The 22,841-nt window shown below is 37.8% G+C and overlaps 1 protein-coding gene across 3 annotated transcripts in view; it reads right to left on the reverse strand.

Annotated features, from left to right (window-relative positions):
* Window positions 1–21,862, reverse strand: part of myo1g (myosin IG) — a 35,678-nt gene extending 13,816 nt beyond the window's left edge. The window contains exons 1-22 of one of the 3 annotated variants that reach the window (XM_088405235.1): window positions 21,723–21,862; window positions 21,294–21,391; window positions 21,109–21,204; window positions 19,760–19,968; window positions 19,556–19,649; window positions 18,666–18,831; window positions 18,254–18,307; window positions 16,940–17,035; window positions 16,729–16,845; window positions 16,446–16,652; window positions 16,238–16,383; window positions 16,038–16,152; window positions 15,780–15,950; window positions 14,563–14,633; window positions 10,679–10,753; window positions 10,406–10,538; window positions 8,581–8,747; window positions 8,162–8,369; window positions 6,937–7,160; window positions 6,710–6,854; window positions 3,587–3,691; window positions 1,843–1,956 (exon numbers count right to left, since the gene is read on the reverse strand). In XM_088405235.1, the coding sequence (XP_088261361.1) occupies window positions 1,843–1,956; window positions 3,587–3,691; window positions 6,710–6,854; window positions 6,937–7,160; window positions 8,162–8,369; window positions 8,581–8,747; window positions 10,406–10,538; window positions 10,679–10,753; window positions 14,563–14,633; window positions 15,780–15,950; window positions 16,038–16,152; window positions 16,238–16,383; window positions 16,446–16,652; window positions 16,729–16,845; window positions 16,940–17,035; window positions 18,254–18,307; window positions 18,666–18,831; window positions 19,556–19,649; window positions 19,760–19,968; window positions 21,109–21,204; window positions 21,294–21,340 (2,760 nt within the window). In that variant the 5' untranslated portion in view covers window positions 21,341–21,391; window positions 21,723–21,862. The remainder of the gene's footprint in view (window positions 1–1,842; window positions 1,957–3,586; window positions 3,692–6,709; window positions 6,855–6,936; window positions 7,161–8,161; window positions 8,370–8,580; window positions 8,748–10,405; window positions 10,539–10,678; window positions 10,754–14,562; window positions 14,634–15,779; window positions 15,951–16,037; window positions 16,153–16,237; window positions 16,384–16,445; window positions 16,653–16,728; window positions 16,846–16,939; window positions 17,036–18,253; window positions 18,308–18,665; window positions 18,832–19,555; window positions 19,650–19,759; window positions 19,969–21,108; window positions 21,205–21,293; window positions 21,392–21,722) is intronic. The other 2 variants (XM_088405236.1, XM_088405237.1) reach the window with 2 other exon arrangements.
* Between the last annotated feature and the right edge of the window lie 979 nt (window positions 21,863–22,841).

A 22,841-nucleotide genomic window follows, 5' to 3' on the forward strand; every position in this document is an offset into this window, starting at 1 on the left:
TCTATGAAGCCTTGTGAACTTTTCATGAACTATTTCTATGAGCCATTTTTCCTATAATGGCTTCAGCTGTGAAAATGTTGATGTTTCTGCCCTGTCAAACCTTTAAATAATTTACTTCGTCTTATTAACTAGCTGATACTGCTTAGTTGCTGTTTCACGGCATTTCAATTACTCACATGTACCATACGCTCACAAGCAAGACATGCATTGAAATGGATTAAAATGGTGTCAGTGTATTGTATATTAGCCCTTGTGTAGCGTTTTGTCCAAGCCTTTGAATTTTACATCAAAGGCATTTCACATCAAAGAGAAAGCATTGAACGATGACAGTAGGGAGCTGAAATTTCACCCAAATGGTGACAACATGTCAAAGTTCAACATGGCACTACCACAGTTCTCACACAAAAAGGAATGTGCTGTCCCTTGGCTAAAATACTGTGAGAATGATGTGGAAGAAAATGACCCAAAGATGGTCAAAATACTGTACAAAAATGCTAAGGATTATTATATGATATATTGTGCAATCACGGCAGTGACAATGAAGCACTAATAAAGGAATAGACTCACATCCAATAGAGCAAATAATAAAGTAGGCAATAAAAACCAGTAATAGGGCAATCAGGACAGTGATAGTGAACCACTAATAGAGGAATAGACTCATATTCTAAAGATATTATGTAGTAGATGGAGTGTCATTTCTGTGAATATTGTAATGAGGAAAATGTTGAAATGAAATACTTAAGCTCAAAAAATGTTCCAAAAGTGAATTGACTGAGCTCGATGACTTAAATGTGAAACGATGGAAATTAGTAATGATGAATGTGCCTTTGGGAATGAATGGCTAATTTGAGGGTAAAAATGTTAAATTTGGGGAAAACAATGAATATTTGTAAATGAGGAAAATGTCTCCGTAAGCCATATTCATTTCTGGACACAGAGGAGAGTCTACAGAAGCCTCAAGTAAGACCACAAAAAAATCACTACTTTGTTGTCATCGCTTAGAAATATATGGCGGTCGTTAAATATAGCAACAGTCGCTAAGTCGGTAGCACTGAGTAGCCACTTCAAGCCTTCGCTCTACCCTGGTCGTCAAGGTACCAAAAGCAGTATATGTTTGCATGAGACAGAACCCTTCTGAAAAAAGCCAGAATTCAAATTGTGTATTGTGACCACAGAAAGTCAGAACCTTGTTTTTAGACACCACGAAAATTGTCAAAAATTTCCCTTTCAGACCCAAATAGCTCACAATAATCATCCTTATCAACAGCATCCTCATTTTCTGCATGTCCAGTATGTAGTGGTTTTAGAGCGCAAGATGAAGAGAGCAAGATAAAGAGCTGAAAACATGCCAGAGGTTAAACAGCATCATTAGGCAGCAGCAGCAGCAATAGAGTGGCTAAAGATAGCCACCATTAGCCATTGCTGCTCATACTGAGGGTTAGGAGTCTTATCCAGGTCAGACACTAAGAGAATAAACGACTTGAAGAAAAGTAGACCGCTGCTCTGTCATCCCGTACAGTCATTGCGTCTGACGGAAAAAAAAAGGCTTGTGTCAAAGATCAAGGTCGAAAACATGGTTATGCATGAATCAAGTCACTATTCGTCAGGGCATAAAAATGCTGCGCCCCCTTTACTAATGTAACAAATAGTGTTGGTTGTAATGTATTAGTAGTAGTAGTTAATTCAAAGTAAATCAGTTAAAAAAAAATAGGCTGGTTTGGCGGATTTTCCCTTTCCACTTTGCCACATCCAATACGGCAGAGACGTTGACGTACGATTTAGGGCTCAAGGCAGCAGCTATATTGAAATCGTGGATGCACCCTGTGACATGTTAATACTTACAGTGTCCAAGGGAATTCTCTTTAGGACTTTGTACTGTTTCTTTGGCTCTAATTTGTAGAAGCACTTGTCTGTGACGAGCACGCCGCGGTCGGTGCTTTTGTTGAACCTATTCACCTATTGAGGAGTACAAAAAAGGAAAAAATGATGGTGCACATTTTTTTAATTACCGTATTTTCCGCACTATAAGGTGCACCGGATTATAAGGCGCACCCTCAATTAATGACATATTTTAAAACTTTTTCCATATATAAGGCGCACTGGTAAAAGTAATAACAATAATAACTCAAATAATAACTCTAAACTCTCAATAGCATAATAACGCAATGTCAATATGAGCAACCTTGTTCAACTGTAAACACACAAAAGAAACAGGTAACGCTTACTTTATCAGCTCATTCCCCATCTACCAATCCCAATCTCAATATTGATCCATATATAAGGCACACCATCAGCTTTTTAAAAAAATGAAGGCTTTTAGGTGCGCCTCATAGTGCGGAAAATGCAAGGTACTTGCAAGCTGTTCTGGTTGGGAATCGGCTCATTTGACAGAAATGCAAAAACGCAAAACAAATCCAAGGAATAGCATTTAAAGCAGCACCTCGATTTATGACGGCTGCATTCTCCATTGTCCTTGATATGGAAAAAGTGGCCGTTATCATCCGCGGGGAGATAGTAAGAGCAAATTCAGCAAAAATAATAAGCGGGGCTTCAGTTGACTGCACTCACTTCTATGTCTTTTAGAGGATATTTTTCCTTCTCCCTTACTTTTTTTTGTGGAATGCAAATGCATAATTTGCATGTGCAGCCATATGTATATTGCACTGCACTTTACATTAGTTGTACTGAAGCTGCTGAATACACTGAACACTGAATATAGTGAACCTAATGTATTTTTGTTTGTGCTGTCAAATAATTAAAATGTTTTGCCCACTGTATTTTCCGCACTATAAGCCGCACTGGTATATAAGCCGCAGCAGCAAAAATTTAGCAAATTATACCATTTTTGTCACAAATAAGCCACAGTGGACTATAAGGTGCAGGTCAGAACATCAGATATTTAACCTTTTAACTTTTTTTAATTGTTTGCGGACTGAACATGCCTGCATGTTTAGCAGCAACATGTTTAAAGACGATGGATGGATGGATGGATGGATGGATGGATGGATGGATGGATGGATGGATGGATGGGTGTTGTGAACACAACACTGACAGAATGCTGCAGAGTCAAACAGTCGTTCAAAGTCCAAAATCAATGCTTGAATAACATTATTTCTTATTTTGCTTCTCACAGAAACAATTCTTAAAAATCCTCACTTTTTGTTTTACTGTAGAGGTCACTTAAGAGGATGTTATGCTCTAAAATAGTATGATGTATAACTAATAGGTTGTTTGGATTTAGGATTGCAAGATGCATAATTTATTTTTTGTCCAATATGCTGTCACGATAGAAATGTCCATCTTTGTTTTTGGGCTAGTGACCCTCCGTTACATTTATTTGCAAACGTTTTCAAAATAAATGCAGCTGTCACAGGAAGTAGAACCGAGTTAAAAGGGTTGGTGATTTTTTGTTAACACTTTATAAAATGAAATTAATCTCCAAAGCTAATGCTTGAATTTTGACACAGAGAAATTGTCATTTTTGTATGGCCTATAGGTTAAAAGTTTTGACTGCAAATCTCTGAACGGAGATGAGGATTGAGCAGAAACTCATTTTTATTTGTTTGCATTTCCCATGCGATTTCACCTTTCTACAGAAGCCTGAGAAGAGGACTTGACAATACTCGTCTTTATTCCTCAGCTCCCGGGAGAAACGAGTGAAGCCGGAACTGGATCTGGGGTAGTCTCGCACCTGCATAAATCACAGACTTGTGTTATTGTGAGAAAAGCAGATGATCTTACGGGTTGCGATCTTTATAGCTACCAGTGGGCTATGTAAATGACATGTCTAAAAAAAAAAGTGCTGTTACATTGTCTTATACTAAGTGGCTTCCATAAAAGCAAATATCAGCAGATGGCCATGATGATGCTCTTATGACTGGGTTGATCATTCTGGCAAGAGTCTTCAGACAATAATGGGGGATTTTATTGCCCCTATCACTGCAGTGTGGTAATTGTCAGCCTATTATAATATTTTTTAGATGAGACAATAGTCACGCTGTTTGTTTGGAGAGGTGATGCTGCATGATATCAAACCTACTATGAGGAAGACTTCGTTTGATGACTTGTACAACATATCCCTAAGACGTGGCATATTGTCGGCAAAAAATAACATTTCCATCTAAAACTGTGAAAACTCTTACTAAAACATACAGCTCCATTGCTTGTTTAGGTGCTTTTATTTGTTAGCAGGCTTTCGTTAAAGACAATCTTAGCACAAGGAGCTTCCCAAATTAAAGGAAACAATGTCTGTAGTATACATAGTACTGGATGGAGTAAGCTGTATCAGAAAATGTAACCTGTCACTACAAACAATCGAGAGTAGGATTTTAGGTTTTCCGATTTATGAAGAAGAAAAAGAACAGGAAGTTATTAACCTCATAGTGGGAAACAGGCAGCTCCACTGTCACCTACTCAAGTTTACTCATGAAATATTATCAAAACAACATCTGGATATAACATTAAGTACGTGGAACTAAATGGGAGTGTTTGTTGATCTTAAATGGTGATTGCTAGCTAACCATGACTGCAACACCCTAAAAAAAATGCCCATACATCCAAAAGTGCTTGCAGACACAAAAATAAACTTTCACCTATGGTCCTGTCACATTAAAAAACATAATACAGCACTGGCTTGTTATGTATGGCAAAGTTACTTAATGCCACTAGAATGTGTAGATAGGTGTGTAATGAACCGCTGGGATTTCATCTTATTGCTACCATTCCTATACCCTGCAATTTTTTGAAAAGCTGTGTGACGCATTGTCCCAACGGCAATGAAAGGGTTAAAATAAAAAAATGGTTGTATTCACGATAACTCTTGTACAAGCAAACAAAAAAATAAAACCTCAGAGTAATATCTAAGTGACACCTTTTTCTTTTTTGCCTTAGTGACATTCTCAAGTGTGAAAAAGACCACAAAACAAACAGGAAGTTATGTCTAATCTGGATGCTGATTGGCTCTGGTGTGTAATAAGTCTGTTGGGAGATTCCCACTATGAGTGTGTTTGTTTTTTTTTTACTTTAGTAAAATGGCTTTTGCTGAATAAGGGTAACTTTTGTTGCATGTGAGAGGTTTCTACAGCATCTCATACACATGCACTTTGTAACCACAATAATGGATACACTTGCAGAAGCTCATAAGATCCTTAACTGCCTCAAAAATAAATAATATTTCTGGAGAATTATCTGTTTGACTCAATGAATCAGTTGCTTCTGACTCACGAGTTTTGCCCTACTTGTTTTCCTCTCCCTGTACCAGTTCTGTCAGCATGCATGCAGTATGACATGCATTTATAGGCCTTTGCAGAATTAAGACCAATCACGTGAAGTCGGCGGGCTCAGTGAGACTTTCGAGTCACGAGCGGTCGCAAACACATGTGAGGAGTGACTCAGGACTGAGCTGGAGTCATGCTCACGTTCCCTCAAGGCGTCTCTGAAAGACCCTGGCCGGCAAACAAGCTCAGATAAGCTACTAAAAGAACAGAGAGCGGGATTCATTGAAACGGGGCCGTGCTCACAAGTGCCTCAGTCACATTGTTTGCATGCGCTACATGTACATTCCTAACAGATTATTGCCGAGTCCAAAAACATAAAGTCAATTAGGTTGAATTTTGTATGCAAAGATCACGTGTCGCAATCCTGGAAACAAAAAGGAATAAAAGGCAATCGAATTTTACTGTCAACGTCTCGTCGCAAGGATGTGAGACAGATACAAAAAAAGGGGTTAAAAAAAAGGGGGGGGGGGGATGCATTTGTAAACCTAGAGAAGTAAGAATGGTAGGTAAATGGGCTCCCTCTAGAGGTAGGCAAAAGAATGACTGCTGACATAAGTAGAGTTCAGTTGTATTTAACTTAAGAGTTGAGTACAGATGCATTGATTTTTTATGGGAAATTCATTTATAAACATTTATTTGAGTGTACATTTTCTTTAAAATTAAAATGATTAAAGTTAGGATTGCAACTGACAATTACGTTCAAAGTCAGTGTGTTTATTTATAGTCATGCCTTAGTTAAAATTTAATATTTCAAATTTACATGAATTAACGTACGTATGTGACTCTCCACCAATATTTTTTAAATGTAAGGATAAAGGAGTATTTCAAAATAATTTCCCATATAAATAATTAAATAAACAAATACCCAGGATTAACAGACTAAGACTCGTGAAAAATACATCTTTCAATTATTTATTGTGAATTTTGGTTTTGTTAGATGTTCGGTCCATTATGTAGATCATTTGATTCATAGCAAAGATAAGCGACAAATCAGATCACGTTTACTGTTAAGAAGCTGAATTTAAGAGCATGTTTCAAATAAAAAAGGAGGTATCCAAACGATTAACCAATCATGGTGAAGAATTGATTAATTTGACTTGATTACTTGCTGATTAGTCTTTGCTGCTCTAACCAACATTTCCTGAATATTCTATTCAGTTTAATGCCAAATCAGCTTGAAATAGTATTAAACATAAGTTTTAGAACTAAAATTTCAGTCTTATTTTTGATGAGCACTGAGACCTGCTACACTATATTTCAATAATAGTCACAATTGTACTACATGAAGAGTTACATTTTTTTTAAGGTGGAGATTGATTAGTGAAGTGCGCTATTATTTTAAGTGCAGAATGCCAATGCCATCGGTTATAATATTTTCTTAGTTGACACTTTTGTTCGTTTTTCCTCAAGAGAACATCTAACGGTTAGCTTACATTGGCCATGTAGTCTCTCTCCCACGCTCGACTGCAGCCCCAGTCTTTTCTCTTCCCCCCAAGAGTACTCAGAGCGGCGACTTTAGCTCGTATCTCAACCATATCTGACGGGGGGATTTTTTTCACCATCTGTCTCGCCCACCACCTAAAAACAAGACAACATACATTGCCGATGATTTGGAAATTGCTCGATTCAAGCGAGTAAAAATAGAAAGGTCCTTCCTGACTTGCGATGCAGCATGACTGTGATGGTTTGAAACTGGTTCAGGGCAGCAGGTGGAGTCGGCCACTCGATGCTCTTTCCATAATCAGCCATGTTTCTAACATTGGTAAACTGCTGCTCGACTTTCCAGAAGTGGGCCTTGACCTTGTAACGCTTAAAGCAGCCCATGATGACATAAATGGCCCTCATCCGTCGGCACCTCATACGAGCAAGAGCCCCCCGCCATACCTGCGTGAATTTTAAAACGGAGAAATGGTTATGCCTCGCTGGGCTTTGCAGCATGTGAACCGTATGCTCCATTTCAGGAAAGAGACTTCTCTGTCGACTCATCCAACTAGGTCATTAGCAGAAGAAAGGAGATGGTAATTTCATTGTAAGTAATTGACTTTTATGTAACTGCTTTCCGCATCTCATTAATTATCCACATTACTGATTCAAGCAGGCGGTTATATTTCATCTAAACATGAGCAGGAGCCTTGCATGACTTGAACTCAATCAATCCCAGAGATAGATAAATATGTCCAGATATTTAATCCCAGGGGCTGCGCCATGTCAATCTCTGGCTATCCCTAAATCAGGCAGAAAATTTGGGTGAAATTTTTCTGCCATTTTCTACCTTTTTTGGCCGTTTTTGTGGCTTTGTTATCTTTGTGTTTGAATGAGTAAACTCATTCCACGCTAAAGACGTAGTTATGATACTTGACAGATTTCAGACATAATTTCCAGTAAATACTTAATTTCTTTGAGGGGTTGGGCCATGACCCATGTCACTCTCTGGCTACCTCCAAATCAGGCAGAAAATGTTGGTATTTGTGAATTCCCTGCAATTTTTTTGCCATTTTTGGCATATTTGTCATTCACTACCAAAGACATATTTTACTTTAAAGGGTCCAGGCATATAATCTCAGGTCACTAACCATTTTTTTGGGCTTGGGGGAGAGGCATTCGTTGTAGCTCTGGCCACCCCAATCCAAGCAGAAGATGTTGATATTTGTGATTTTTCTGCCAGTCATAATTTTTGGACATTGTTATCTTTGGAATTTAATGAGTTAAAAGCCAACCATGCAGATTAGCTTGTAGTGGGTGAGTATTAGATGATCAAGTTTTAAAATAGAATCGTATTTTAAATGGACTGCCACATCAATAAAGCTTACATTTTAGAAACGTCCAGAAAGTTCTGAGAATCAAGCATTTACATGATGCAAAAGCTAGTTATGCTAACAGCTGACCTTTTGTAAGAAAAGCACCAGGATGGGGATGAGGGCTGATCGCTCCTGTTCCAAAGTGAAAAGAGATCGAGGCGTTCGCACGAAAAGCTTGGTGTGGCCGTACGCCACGTCATCCTGGAAACCATGCTGTTTGACGATGGCTTCCACCGCCTCCCGGTCCGAATCCATTAGGTGGTTTGGCCAAGTGTACTCACATGTCATTTTATACCTTGGGTAAAGAAACATTATAACATCGAGAGTAACAGGATTTTAGGTTTTCCAAATGATCAAGAGTAAGAGAGAAAGTCAAGCATGAAAAATGAAGAAGAAGAAAAAGAACAGGAAGTTATTAACCTCATAGTAGGTAACAGGCAGCAATATGCAATATACAGTGTATAGTCAATGTTGCATCACACACACATTCATTCAGCATCTCTCACCTCTGCAAGAAGCGAGCGTAAGGCTGCCTGTAGGCGAAACCTGCTCTGCGCACCATGACATTTTCCAGAAGGCCCAGGTAGGCCACCTGATGTTGGCAGCGAGCATCGTCAAACAGCAACGGGGACTTCAGCTCGTTTGGTTTTATGCATCTCACGTAGTATGGCTCCTAAAGACGAAGGTAGGTACTTAGTTGTGTGCTGTTTTTATTTAAGGTTAAAATTTAAATATTTAATGATTTATTTTTTATTCATTTTGTTTGATACATTTTATAATATTTCATTATAGGCTTCTCACCTGTAGAAATGCACTTTCCAAATAAAGTCTAATTGATGGACACTATTAAAGCCGCATTGTGTAAAATTAAGAATTGCCGTTGACTGGTGTTACATGAATGCAGCACATTCACTGTGGTGTCTCAAAGAGACCACACTTAGGATGCATACACCAAGTGAGTCAGAAAGCGAGCGAATACAATTCGCCATTGGTTGTGTTGCCATATTGTGTTTAGCAGTGAAACTGACAAACTGGAATTGTTTGTGTACAAATATTTAAAAACTAAAGATTGCATACGGTTTATTAGCACAAATAATTTGCCACCTAATTTAAAATGTTGCATTTTTAATAAGCTAAAATGACACTATGAGAGTAAATGAGTTGGGTAGAGCGAGCATATGTTCTCCTCTTGATCTGCTAAGGAAAGTATCCATGTGAACTGAAGAATAAATATCGATAGTTTGATGTTCAAAACAAAAAGTAAATAAAATTAATAAAAGCACAAAGCCTGGCCTCAGCCCATAATAAGAGGCAGAGAGAGGTTCAGAGTACCTTTTGGTGCCTTCACATAACTAACTCACAGCAGGATATGATAAGGTCAAAGCAGCATGTTAGCCTTTAAACCAAGGGTGGCCGAATTTGGTCCTCGAGAGCAACAATCCAGCGTATTTTCGATGTTTCCCTTTGACTAACACACCTGGTTCGTTGCTATTTGGCAGATCAAAATACTGTACTGATATACAACTAAGAAGTGGCTTCAGTCATTTTATTACTTTAACAGAAACAGTTAAAACTGTTTATCTTCAGCTGTATTGGAGACTATTCCAAGTTCTGGCAGCAACATTTTATTTAGAAATGGTGCTGTTTTCATTTTTTAACTGCCAAATAAATTCAAAATTAACATTGAAACAAAGCATCATGCATTCTCTAGACATTTCTGTCTCACTTTTGCGCAGGATGTTCTCCAGTTTAGTTTGGCAACCCCCTTTGCTGCGGCTCGCTGCACTAGTGTCTTTATCTGTGGCTGCAGTTGCAGCTAAGTGCTTTGCATTTATGTGATAGGCTAAAGCTTGAGCTGTTTCTGAGGTACGCAAACTCCTTCTTATAAAGAATCCATATCACTCTACTTTTATCAAAGGTGGCGTTGGGGTGACTGTCACGTTTACCATTCGGACCAAGAACTCTCACTTGCTTGTCCGTTTTCACGTCTTCCTTCTCCCCCTGAACTTGCCCTATTCCAAAATGGAAGCTTATCAGTGTATGCCAAACACAATGACAGCCAATCGGTGCATTCTTGATCATGGTGTGATTGACCTTTGTTTTCCAACCCCCATAAACTTAAGTACAAGATGCCTTATACATAAAAATTAATTGAATAAGCCTAGAGAAAACATGAAATTAACGATTATAATAACACAATTAAAAAAATGTAACATTGCAACTACAATTGTCATGACTTGATTGCAATTAATCTGATAACCTGACACTCCTAAATAATATTAACAGCACACTCAAGTTTTGAGAAGTGAGAGGAGGAAGCCAAGCAAATACCTTGCAGGCCAGTTTATCCACCAACGCTACAATGGAGTTTTTGAAAAGAGTGGCTGCTGTTAGTGGTCGCTTGGTGACCTCCGTGATGCTGAGTTGACCGTCGGGCCACATCGCCTTCATCACAGGGTTGGAGCTTGAAATAAGAGCAAAAGAAAGAGAAGGAAAAAAATGTTGAGACTAAATAGTTGAGCAGAGGTGTGATATACTAACAGGGTCAAGAGGGAGCTTGGCCCAGTTACTGAAAAGCTACAACAATGATGGTGTGTTTGGCACCTGTGGTACATGAGGCGCTTGAAATCTTGGAAAAGCAGGTCTCTGTTTTTGTCCAAAAAGCCCTCGACGGAATATCTGTAATAGGTGATGGGGGAGAGATGGTGAGTTATAAAGAATTTAATGGCTAAAACAAGTTCAGATTAGACAAGAATCAAGAATGAATGATTTCACTCTTGGGTCCGACCGACTCAGAGGATGAAAGCATGGAGATTTACAAAACAGGAAAGAAGTTCACACTTGGAGTGGCAAAAAAAAAAAAAAAAAGGAACTGTCTGTCTACAAGTTAATCTGTCTGCTCCTTGCAAAATGTTTGGGTGGCTTTCTGAGCAGCAGAGGTCATGATGTCACTACATAGCAAATGTTACATAAGATGTTCATCTGCGGGGAAAAGCCAGCTGTAATGAATGTAAACATGTTTTTTTTTTCCTTTCTCATTAACAGTGAGAAAGCTCTGTAATGCAAATGAATAAAAGAGAAAATAAAAATAAAAAACATAGCCAGCAGCCTGATACCTCTCCCACACATTAAAGGCTTTTTTAAAACCAAGCTGCTCAGTGTACAGTCTCAGTTTCAGCAGTAGTTTCAAAGTTTTTGCTCTCCGTGATAGGGATGAAAAAGTGCATTCGATATATGCTTATATATATATATATATATATATATATATATATATATATATATATATATATATATATATATATATATATATATATATATATATATATATATATTTTTTTTTTTTTATAATTATATCTGGAATTTATCTGGATATTTAAAAAAAATGAAAAATATGTCTTGAGGACTGAGTTAATTACAATTACTGTAATGTATGTAAAAATACTAAATATATGTTTAATGTTGTTGATTCAATGAAAAAAAAAAGAATAAAAGAATCTCTATTAAGGAAAGATATTTTTGTCTCTTTTTAAATAGGGCGAAGCTTAACAGTGATTTGTTAATAGTGAATAACCAGTTCTGTGTCTGCATGGAATTTTATGAATGCCATGGGACAAAAACACTACACATTGTAACGACATTCTGGTAATTAAATAAAAACCATGTAATTCATCAAGTAATTTGTGTCGTACATTTAGCGATACAGCACACACATATGATCTTGTGCCATCTGGCCTAAACTCCCCGTGGTGATAATGCAGCAGCAGAAATGCACCATTTATTTATAATGTGAACGAACTGAACTTTGTGGCAATGTGGCATAAGGATATGCAAACATGACATCATCTTCGCAAAAACTTTTGTACTTTGTAGTGACTTTGTAAAGGTTAGGGGAGAAGGAGGGACACATTTTTGGTAGGCTTTCCGACTAGCGTATAGAGGAGAAGAAGAAGCAGTCAAAACACATAAAAACAAGTGGTGGCATTCACTTAAAAGGACAGGTAGATTGTAGAGGACATGCAGTGATAAGGTCAGATGCTCTCCGGAGATGAGATGATGGCTTAAACTGAGGAAAGTGAAAGGTCAAGGTTGGCACAAAAGGAGTAAGATGTCAGTGGAGAAGATGGGATATTTTATGCAGCATTAGACATAAGTAGTACAGTGATGCCTTGATATGCAAATTTAATCATCTTTTCCTATTCAGATGAACCTAAATGCCACAAGGCCATTTCATTCTGGTGTTCCCAACTGGGTCACCTGAGGACTATTAAGTCAGTCAAAGAGCTATACTATTAGATATCAGACCAACTCATCTCAAGGGTCATCGGAACATAACTAATTTGATGTTCTATGCAGAGGCTAAAAACTTTACAACAGAGTACTGTTATTAGTGTTGTTTTTGGCGGCCTGATTCCTTGTGTTCCGTTGTGATTTTAGTTTTTGTCAGTTTTAGGCATGCATATATATATATATATATATATATATATATATATATATATATATATATATATATATATATATATATATATATATATATATATATATATGAAAGGATAGCTGATGACATTTTCGTCTAGTCTTCATCAAAGGCAACTAATGACAATTTAGTCTAGTCTTATTCTAAGGATATTGCGGTTCAGCCACCTTTAAGTAATGCAATTTATTTAATCTTTCATTAAAAGTCCCTAATAGGATAGATGAAACCATTTACTTCTAACCAAACCCAATAGTAATCATGAGGACTCAAGAATACATACATTTAGTTTGATTTTAATTACGATCTACAACAGATACCAAGTTTACTTGAAGTGCATCCACTTTCATTTAAATGATATAGGATCAGAATGGCAACACATAAAGTAAATGCTTTCAATTTTAACAAACATAAACAACGGGTTTAGGGAGGAAAAGCAATTAAAATGTGTGTAATGCTTGTTTACTCTGAGGAAAGCACTACTCCCGGCTGCCTGGTCATCAGTCCTTTCGTGTTGATTGTGCTAACTGCTAACTAAGTGCAAGCCCACCGCAGCTGCATCTTACATGTCTCCTGATTGAGAAAAGCAACGTCAACTGGGCGCACACGAGACACATGAAACATGAATACACAACGAAAAGATTAATAACAAAACTAAAGAAAGAGATGAAACATTGTCACAACGTTTCATTCGATATTTTGAACCAAAGTTTGAGAGATTTCAGCCGATTTCTTTTGTAAACCACATGCCTGTCATTTGAATCATCAACATATACAGCTCTACATGTTTCATTATCGTCAACAAAATTTTTGATTGACAACAGGAAGACTAATCGTTACATTGTTTCTGCACCATTTGTGTTAATCCATATCTTAAAGGGCCAGTACCAAAACAAAAAAACGCTATTCGGTGTTAGCATCAAGATAGCAGACTTGGGAGGCTAAACTACGTGGTTGTTTGAGGTTGAGGGATGGGTGAAGTAGATCATAGCTTGTGTATGTTTACAGGAAGCTGGAGTAGATGTGGGTGTGTTTGGAGGGGATGGGAAGTATATTTAGACAGAGTAAAGCTTGACTCGGATGAGAAGAGATGGAGGGTGGGCAGCACCATCTTAGAGAAATTACATCTCATGAGGGGTGACCTGGACAATGCCCCGATACTGCCAAATTGGGGCTGACAAAGATTCACCACACATGCACACAATCCAACATGCCATTATTATGCTAGAATTTATCATTTACTCAAATTGGCTACATGCAATTATGTTTTATTGTTCATTTTGCTCCTTTTCATCTTCCATGCAATTTTCCTGTCAATAGGTTGAGTAGAAAGAACATACAATTGATAGATCACACATCGCACATACAATGAGGCACTTTAACAGTAAACTGGCGGTCATGTCAAACGTAAGCATGTCTCACCCCCGCCACCTCCTTCACCCCTCATCCCCCTTGTCATTCTCCCCCTTCCTGATGTGTTCACTAGATATATTAATGTCCTTCCCCTCTCAAGATTGAGGGCAGGACACGTGAGCAGCATGCTGCTTCTGAAACCAAATCCACGGTCGCACCGATGGCCAACGGCCCCATCTGGCCTCAGTGACATTTAGCATCAGTGAACGCATTAAAGAAGTGGAGCAGTCAAAGAGGCAGAGCTGTGATAGCCGCACAATAAACAAAACAAGATTGTGAATTGTAGATTTTGATGCCAAAGATCCTGCACCGCATCAATGCTTCATTTAGTATCTGGACACAGCTGGTAAGAAGTCTAATAGTGTTGCCTTTATTGGCTGTGACAATGGTGCTTTTAGTGTCTAGCATAGAGGTACTAACTTTCATTCAAACCGCAAAAACAGTAATAACACCAGTGACATGTTTTTGCTACAAATGTCCTAAACTGACCCCTTAATAGGATCATATGGATTATACTTCTCAACCCTGCCTCTTTTTTTTCTGCTCAGCCCAAAACACAGGACTATTACACAGTGTGGTTAAACACCCTAAATGGGCAACTCACGTGACATCTCCAGCATAGTGGCAGATTCGGAAGTGCTTTTGGAAGTCCATGGTTTTGTCAGTAGGGGTGAGCTATAAACGCAAAGACAAAAAGTGTTGGTTTTAAGTTAGTGGTAGAAAATAAACATTTTTCCCCACCAAATGTCAATAAAACAAGAGGTTGAGCAGTCCTAACTAAAAGCAGAACAGTAGAGAAACTCTGTCCTCTAGTGGCAGAAACTCAAAACTGCATTTAATTTGAGCTGGTTTGTCAGTGGTTTGATTATATTAAAAAAATTTATCTTTTAAAAATTACTAAGGCTAAACTAAGGCTTACATTTACAAAACTGGAACTTTAATTTTAGCGAAAATGTCCTTATTTCATATTTTTCAATGATCATACATAAGCTTTCAGGGTTCATTTTAAATATCCTGTCCAAAGAAAGAAGAGCAACTTGTCGTTTACTTCACTTAATTATACAATACTTGGTACCTTTTTTTTTGGGTTGTTCCATCTTGCACTTAATAAATAGCCCATATTAGGGCTGAAACGAGTAATTCAAGTACAACAGTTAACAAAATGCTTGAAACATTTTTTTCTTGTCCCTGATACCCTACATGTCAGTAAGAGAGCAAAAACATGGTGAAAAGGCCAAATTCAAAATGAACCTGACTTTACCAATACCATGTAGACACAAATGCCTTGGTAAACTTTTATGAAGTTGTTCCAAGCAGTAAGGTTATCTGTACAAATGAAGCTGATTCAAATGTGCTGTTTTAGTTTGCAAATTTGTCTCGTGGACCAAAATTTATAGGGAGAGATTTGGAAGAAGATGTGGAGTGAAAATGTCTTATTCTGTGTTTGTGAATGTTTTTCACCAAGCTGAAAGTCTTTTTTTTATTTTTATCAACATTGGATTCAGACTTCCTGTTAGATATCGCAACACAGAAAACGCTCGATAGCTGCAGCCATAGTCCATATATTAAAAAAAAAAGTAATCGTAAAACTAATGAAAACTAAACAACAAACTATTTTTTAATGAAAATTATAAAAACTTAAGAAAACCAGCTCCGAAATCTAAATTAAACTGAATTAAAAAAAAAAGGTCAAAACAAAACAAAAACAAAAAGAACTATAAGGAAAAATCTAAAAATATTGTAACACTGGTCTGATGTGAGTTAAAATTCAAGTCACTGTCTAGTTAGTGTTCAAAATTACAGTTCAGGTAGCGTTCTCACCTTTCGGGAAGTGTAGTGGGGATGTTGCGACAGTTTGATGTCCATGCTGTCCAGGCAGACAGTATCTGTCACTTTCCCAACAGTGAGGCAAGCTTCATCCAAAATGGAGATGATCCCTTTGTGCTGCTGTTCCACGAGATCTACGATGATCTGGTTGTTGAAGTAGTCAATCTGTGTATGATTAGTATTAATGTATCAATCGCATCATCGTTGACATTGTAAACCTAATTTTACAAATGTCGATTTGATATTCCTTACATGTTGCCACTGGATACCCTCTCGATTATATTCACTTTGTTCCTGTTGGAGGATCAACTCGATGAAAAGTTGCTGAAGTTTTTCGTTGCAGTAGTTGATGCAAAACTGCTCAAAGCTGCCCCCCCCCCAAAAAAAAGAGAAAAATCTCATGGATATCATTCAGCCATAACCTTAAAACGAAAGAGCAAAAATAGTCCAACCTGTTGTTGTCAAATATCTCAAATCCATAAATATCCAGCACACCAATAACTGTATTTTTCCCATGAAGCACCGGGTTGTAGTCTTTGACCTCAATGATGGCATTGATCCGTCCTACGATCCACCCAAAAAGTCTCTCATAAAGGGCCTACATTGAGAAAGTAGGTTCATTGATGGTGACAACAACTTAAATAATACACTATAACGCACCTTGCTAAAAGCATCACGTCCAAAGCAGGCCTCCTCTTCTGTGTGACCTTTCTCAATGACTTCACCACCACCGGTGGCCACAGTGCGGTACAGCAAGCTCTTGAGAACACTATTGGCATCTGTGTTTGTCAACTCTGCAATGTGGTTCACAGCCTCTAAATCCAAAACTACAACACTCTCACCGTCACTCCCAAACTGGGCATTACCCTGAAAAACACACACCGGTTTCAATGCTATTCCGCTGAATTAATGTTGTGGACAATACTGTTGTTCAGAAACTTACAAGATGGAGGATGGCAGCTATAATTTGATAAATGGACTGAATTTCCTCATGAGAGAAGCCGATGACTTCCAGTGCTTGAATGACAGCTTTGTGACTCGAGTGATCGTTGTTACAAGTCTATGAAAAGAGATATACGTTTGTGTGACTTTTTCCAGACGTATAAGCTAAATGAGGGCATATTAGCGTAATATAATCAACAATATAAACTCACCGCAGTCTCAGCTCCGTCTTTGGTGTATACATAAACACTTGGATCATTTTGCAGGTGAAAGGAGGCTATAGTTTCATTAGATGCTCCTCGTAAAAACTGTGAACACAGACCTGGTCAGATTTATGTCTTGATGAAAAGCATTATCTGAAGTGTATCATGCCCCAGCGATCAAGAATTGTTCATTTGTATAAAGCTGGGAAAGGTTACGAAACGTTCTCTAAAAGTCTGGATGTTCCTCAATCCACAGTTGGAGGGATTATCTACAAATGGAGTTTGGCACTGTCGCTTTGCTCCCAAGGAGTGGCCTTCCATAGATTTCAATCACTTGACAAAAAAGGCTGTTTGTGGGCTTACGTTTACATTTATCATTCGCAAAGAGACAATCCACAGAACTTCAAAATATTTTATGAACTGGTGAAACTAAAATTGAATAGTTTGGGTAGAACACACAGTGTCATCCGGAGAGGAAAATATGGAAAAGCTCACTAACATCAACATTTCATTCCCATTATGATGCATGGTGAAGGGAGCAGCATGGTTTGGGTCTGTTTTGCTGCCTCAGGGCCTGGACAATTTACTATCGTTTATGGAAAAAGGAATTTAAAGGTTCATCAGGATGTTTTGGAGGAAAATCTGAAAACGTCTGTCAGACAGTTGAAGCTAGTAAGAAGATGGTTGCTGCAACAGGACAATGATCCAAAACACAAGACGGAAGGGCAACTTCTACGTTATGAAGTTACCAAGTAAAAGTCCGGACTTAAACCCCATTGAGATGCTATGGCATGAACTCAATGATTCATGCCAGATTTCCCAAGAATCTGGCTGAAATGCAGCAATTTTGGAGAAAGGAATGGTTCAAAATTGACCCTGATGGATTTGTCGACCTGATTTGCAACTATAGGAAGCATCTGGTAGAAGTTATCACTCTCAATAGGGGAGCAGCTAGCTAATAAATGTGATGTTTCCGTTACTTATTCTTCCTCCTTCTGACACTTTTTGCGGGTTCATCATCATTAAAAACCTTCACAATTGTGTGATTTGGGAAAAGATGAGATCACATTCAAAATGGTGATTTTAAACAGAAAAGTAAGAAACGCGAAAAAGGTTCAGGTACTTGTTCATGTGGCTGTATTTTCATTTGTTGGACTAGGGTTTTTTTTTTTTAATACAACTGACTATTTTTAATAGAACTGACGATTACAGTTTGTTTTGGCCAAACAAAAATGACAGACCAACAATGGCAGACAGGGGTCCTGGGTCATGAAAAAGGGAACATATTTTGTAAAACGCTCACCTCTGCAAATTAGATTTTACCTGGTAAAATGCATGGAAGTTCCTTTCTCCTTCTTGCTGGTGAACGACTCTGGACTTGAGTAGGCCATCGAAAGAGGGAGAGAAAAACACATACCGGTATCACTGTTAATTACAGCTAAAGTGAAAAATAATTTGAAGCTAAGCATATATTTAGTTTAAAAGGGAAGTCAACTTTTTTAATATTATTTCATACTGTGTGGCCCTAGTAAACAAATTATTCTGATAAATACTGCGTTTGATGAACAAGAATTAAGCAGCAAAATCCACCCAATTTTATCCATCATAGGGGCGGCCATATCATCTTGCAAAATGTCACATGACCAAGATCAAAAAACGTCACTACTTGAAATATTCGTGTTCACGAGGAGTGGAAAAAACAACTTCAGTGAGATGTTTGAGCAGAAATACTCACTTTTTCTAGCAAGTAGTTGTTGATGTGCCCGCCCATGGGATCTCCATTGAAATTAAAGTTGATGTCCATGTATTTGCCGAAGCGGCTGGAGTTGTCGTTCCGATTCGTCTTGGCGTTCCCAAACGCCTCTAGAACACAGTTGGACTTGAGCAGCACGTTCTTCACACTGAAATGGGCACAACCAAAGGAGCATCAGTCAAGAAATGAGAGCAAATGTCAACATTTAGAGGAATATGATTCAGTAAAAAATCTGTATAAATATATTTTTGTAACTTTTTTTACCTCTTCAGTAATGCACTATAAAGCTCACCTATTTTCTGTTTATTACGATTTTTTACAATTTACAACAGCGCTTGCGTTTCCTAACACATGTATACAATGATTTGACAAACGGAAGATTATCAGCAATGTATGATATAATAAAAGAGGAAAGCCCCCTGTTTTGTAGTTGCAATTATTTTAAGTGTGCTGTGGGAGTAATTGGTTGAGGGATCAGGAGTTTGAGAAAATATTTTGGGGACATATTTTCATTCAGTGTTCACATCATTCAGTATTTCCCTATTTTATGCATATAGGTATTTAATCATATTCCCTCAGGCGTGTCAATATACAGTTTTGTGATGATTTTTTTGAGTACTTTTCCATTTCCTTCATTTCTGTTGTCTTACAGGATTTATGTAATACCAAAAATATTCATTTTAGGCCTGTTTTGATGTATTCAGCCTCTGGCTGTTCATGTTTTTATGCGTTTTTTGCAATCAAACGTGATTCAGCATCCGACCACAGGAAGGAAATTAAGATGGTCCCGCCAACTTTGAAGATACTGATCATCTTGCCCTTTGTATTTATAGTATAGTTGGAATTTTTTCAACAACCCAACCTCTGCTTACCTCTCAACGTCTTCCCTTTGACTTGGGTTCGTGATGGCTGCAATGTATTGCATGATGTATTTACTGGCTTCTGTTTTCCCTGCACCACTTTCACCTAAGGAGTAAAAACATCGTCTAAGGCTGACGGTGCAAGAAATACTGATTGTACAAAAAATAAAATAAAATACGCGCAGTTAGAAATGATGTCTTCATTTAGGAATTGACCTGATATGACAATGCAAGTGTCTTTGGCTCGTCTCTTCATGGCCTTATAGGCAGCATCAGACACAGCATAGAGGTGAGGCGGGTTTTCGTAAAGCTCACGACCACGGTATGCACTGATTGTGTCTTTCCCGTAGATGTCCATTTCTTTGTATGGGTTCACAGAGACAACTACATCGCCAATGTAGGTGTAGATCCGACCCTTCTCAAACCTGTCCACACAAAAAAGCGCATGAATGCCTAAATACTTATACACAAATTGCATACAAGCAAGTTAATCAACATAGTTGGTCCTCGTCCCTCAAAAAACTAAAAATGTGGCCAATTTCTGGTATTTAAATAAAATTTTAAAGGTACAGGATGTCTCTAAACTTGTGTTTAATTATTTCATCTTTGTAACTAAAGCTGCAGAATAATAATAGCCACTATTAGTTTATTTAATTTCCATCCAATTATAAATACAGAGTAGTTTGGACTCATTTTTCACTCATACAGAGCTGCCAGGAAATGGCATAACAGTGAGTAGTGACTGAAAGCAGGAAATGAAACTTGTGTCAGAACCGCGTTAAATCCATTGGCGGGTTAGTTGAGATGATTTGTCTTAAGAGGCATTTAACAAGAAATTTCTTGATTAATCTTTGTTGGCAAGGTTGTTTTTTTAACATTACTGTTGCTAAAACGAGGGTGTGTCCCCTCTACAGTACACTGTAGAAAAAAAAATACGGTATACTTAATTTTCAGTTGCACATTATTAAAACATGGTCAACAGAGGACATTTTGACACTGTCCCTTAAAAATATTTAAAGAAATACTGTACTGTATATTAGTTTTAACATTTTAAACATGCCTTTTAGGTGGACACCTTTTGGTTATATATTTGACATCCAACATAAAAAACTGACATTGTAATTACAGTAGTCCATGTTATCTTTTCAGCATTTTAAAAATATTTAACGTTATTTTTCAACTCAAATTTTGCAATTAAATGAGTGACAAGATAAATCTCATATGCCGACTTATCTCTGAATCCTGACCCTAATGCAACACTTAATTTAGCCTTTAGAACATGTTCTACACACCACAGTCTGGAAAGTTGTGAAGTCGTAATTTTCATAGAAACGTGACCACTAAAAACAGGATTTTCTTAATTGCCCCTTTTTCTCAGTCAAAAAATTATAAAGCCACTCCCACCTGCCAAGAATGAAAAAAAAATCTAACCTAAAAATTGTTCACTTTTGGTGAGATGCCCCATTCCTGTTTTTAAAATTCACTTAACAGGTGAAAAAATAAAATAAACAACAAAAACCTTTACCTCAGTAACTTAGTTTTTGCTCTTCCTCAGTGTACCTTACCTCAACTTGAGATTCTCTATAAACTGATCCATGGTCACCTCATCCAGAAGCACAAAGTCTGACTTCCCAAACTCAAAGCCTTCCATTTCTGCCATCCTTTCGCCCGGATTCAGCAAATAAAACCAGAACAAAAGACGTATGGGGAACAGAAAGTAATGGGAGTAAAAAAGAGAAGTGTGACTGACTTCTGGGTAGACAGTGAGTGATGGAAGCGTGGTTGCGTTTTACTCATGCCGAGCAGTCTGCAAGTAGCAACACGTCATCCTGTCAGTCAGTCCGTACCCTCAAACACATCATTGTGAAAATAAATAGAGGGAGATAAACACAACTTCTGCATCCGCTGCGCTTTCTCTTCCTGGTAAGTGTTGAACTTTCAATGTCATACTCATGTTAACAAAGTCCAAATATGCCAATATGGCTTCTTAATGTTCATACTAAAATTGACCTTTTATGCAAGATACTTTTGATGATGAGGGGAAAGAGTGACTGACAATTTTGTGAAATTTAAATAGTTTAGCCTCAGTGGCCTTTGCTCTTATGTCAAGTGTAGCCCTGTTTCAGATGTCAAATAACTACTTCTGTGTGTACGTTTCATTAAATATGTGGTGGACTACCTTCATTTTTTTGTTCAGAATCAGCTATTTATCGCAGGTGATTGACAAGGTATGCTTCTCATTGGTCTCCGCAGCGCTGCGTCGCTACGCAGTCACGGCGAAGTCCATAGTTTAAGTAAAGAGCAAGTGGGTTGTTCTTGTGGGCGAAACTCGTCTGTCATTGGATAAATCCTTGCTTTATCCCGCCCACCGGACGTCGGGCGTCACTTGCCCAATCTCAACACACTACGTCCTGATTGAAGTATGCGCGTAGTAAAAGTGCACGTAGTGTATTAGAGCGCAGATTACAAGCGTACAGGAACTAAAGAATTGGTACAGTACGCGTTACGTCACCTAATCGCGACAGTTAGAACTGCGTCATCAAACATGGCGCCGCTGATTGTTTTTGTCTGTTTGTTTTTCCACCGGTTATTTATTTACTAGTTGTACAGCTTTAAAATGGCATTAAAATAAAAGTATTACAGTTACAGAACAGTATTAGTAAAGTAAAATCGTAAGCCAAATAGATGGCAGTCCAATTTAGATTTGCGGATCCGGCACGATAGGCAGTGCACATGGCCGGCTTGATTTATGCCTCCACCCACTTTAACAAAGATATTCTACTTTTTTCAAAATTTGAAATAGCATTTTGTCTACTTATAAAATTTAAAGAGACATTACTTTCAGCATCTCAATATTTCAATGTTATGTTTTTTAATACTGTCTTAATTGGACCGTCAATGAATTCTTCTCATTCAATTTTTGGCCAAAGATTTTCCACTAAAATCCAATTACATTCATCCGACTCTTTAGCCATTCTGTGGCTGTTTTCATGCTCACTTATACCTCAAGTGTTCAATTAGAAAATGGCCCAGAAAAGTGTTATACCGCCCTTTAGAGAAAACTATACTGCCACTTTGGCGAGGTAGCTTGTGGCCAGTCACTCAGCACATTCTCCCAATTGATTTAAAAAAAGTGTTTTCAAGTAAAAACAGGCCCCTGGTACTTAAATGTGTATAGACTAGTTAGTGTCCCTATTTTGGCCCAGTAAACACATACTTAATCTTCTGCACCCAAATGCTGTACTGAAGACATCTCATGATGGAATATGTTGATCATTGTTTTCCAAAGTAAGTGTAA

Source organism: Hippichthys cyanospilos, chromosome 21 (assembly GCF_059441005.1).
Source record: "Hippichthys cyanospilos isolate Australia breed blue-spotted pipefish chromosome 21, RoL_Hcya_1.0, whole genome shotgun sequence".
Classification (NCBI taxonomy): domain Eukaryota; kingdom Metazoa; phylum Chordata; class Actinopteri; order Syngnathiformes; family Syngnathidae; genus Hippichthys; species Hippichthys cyanospilos.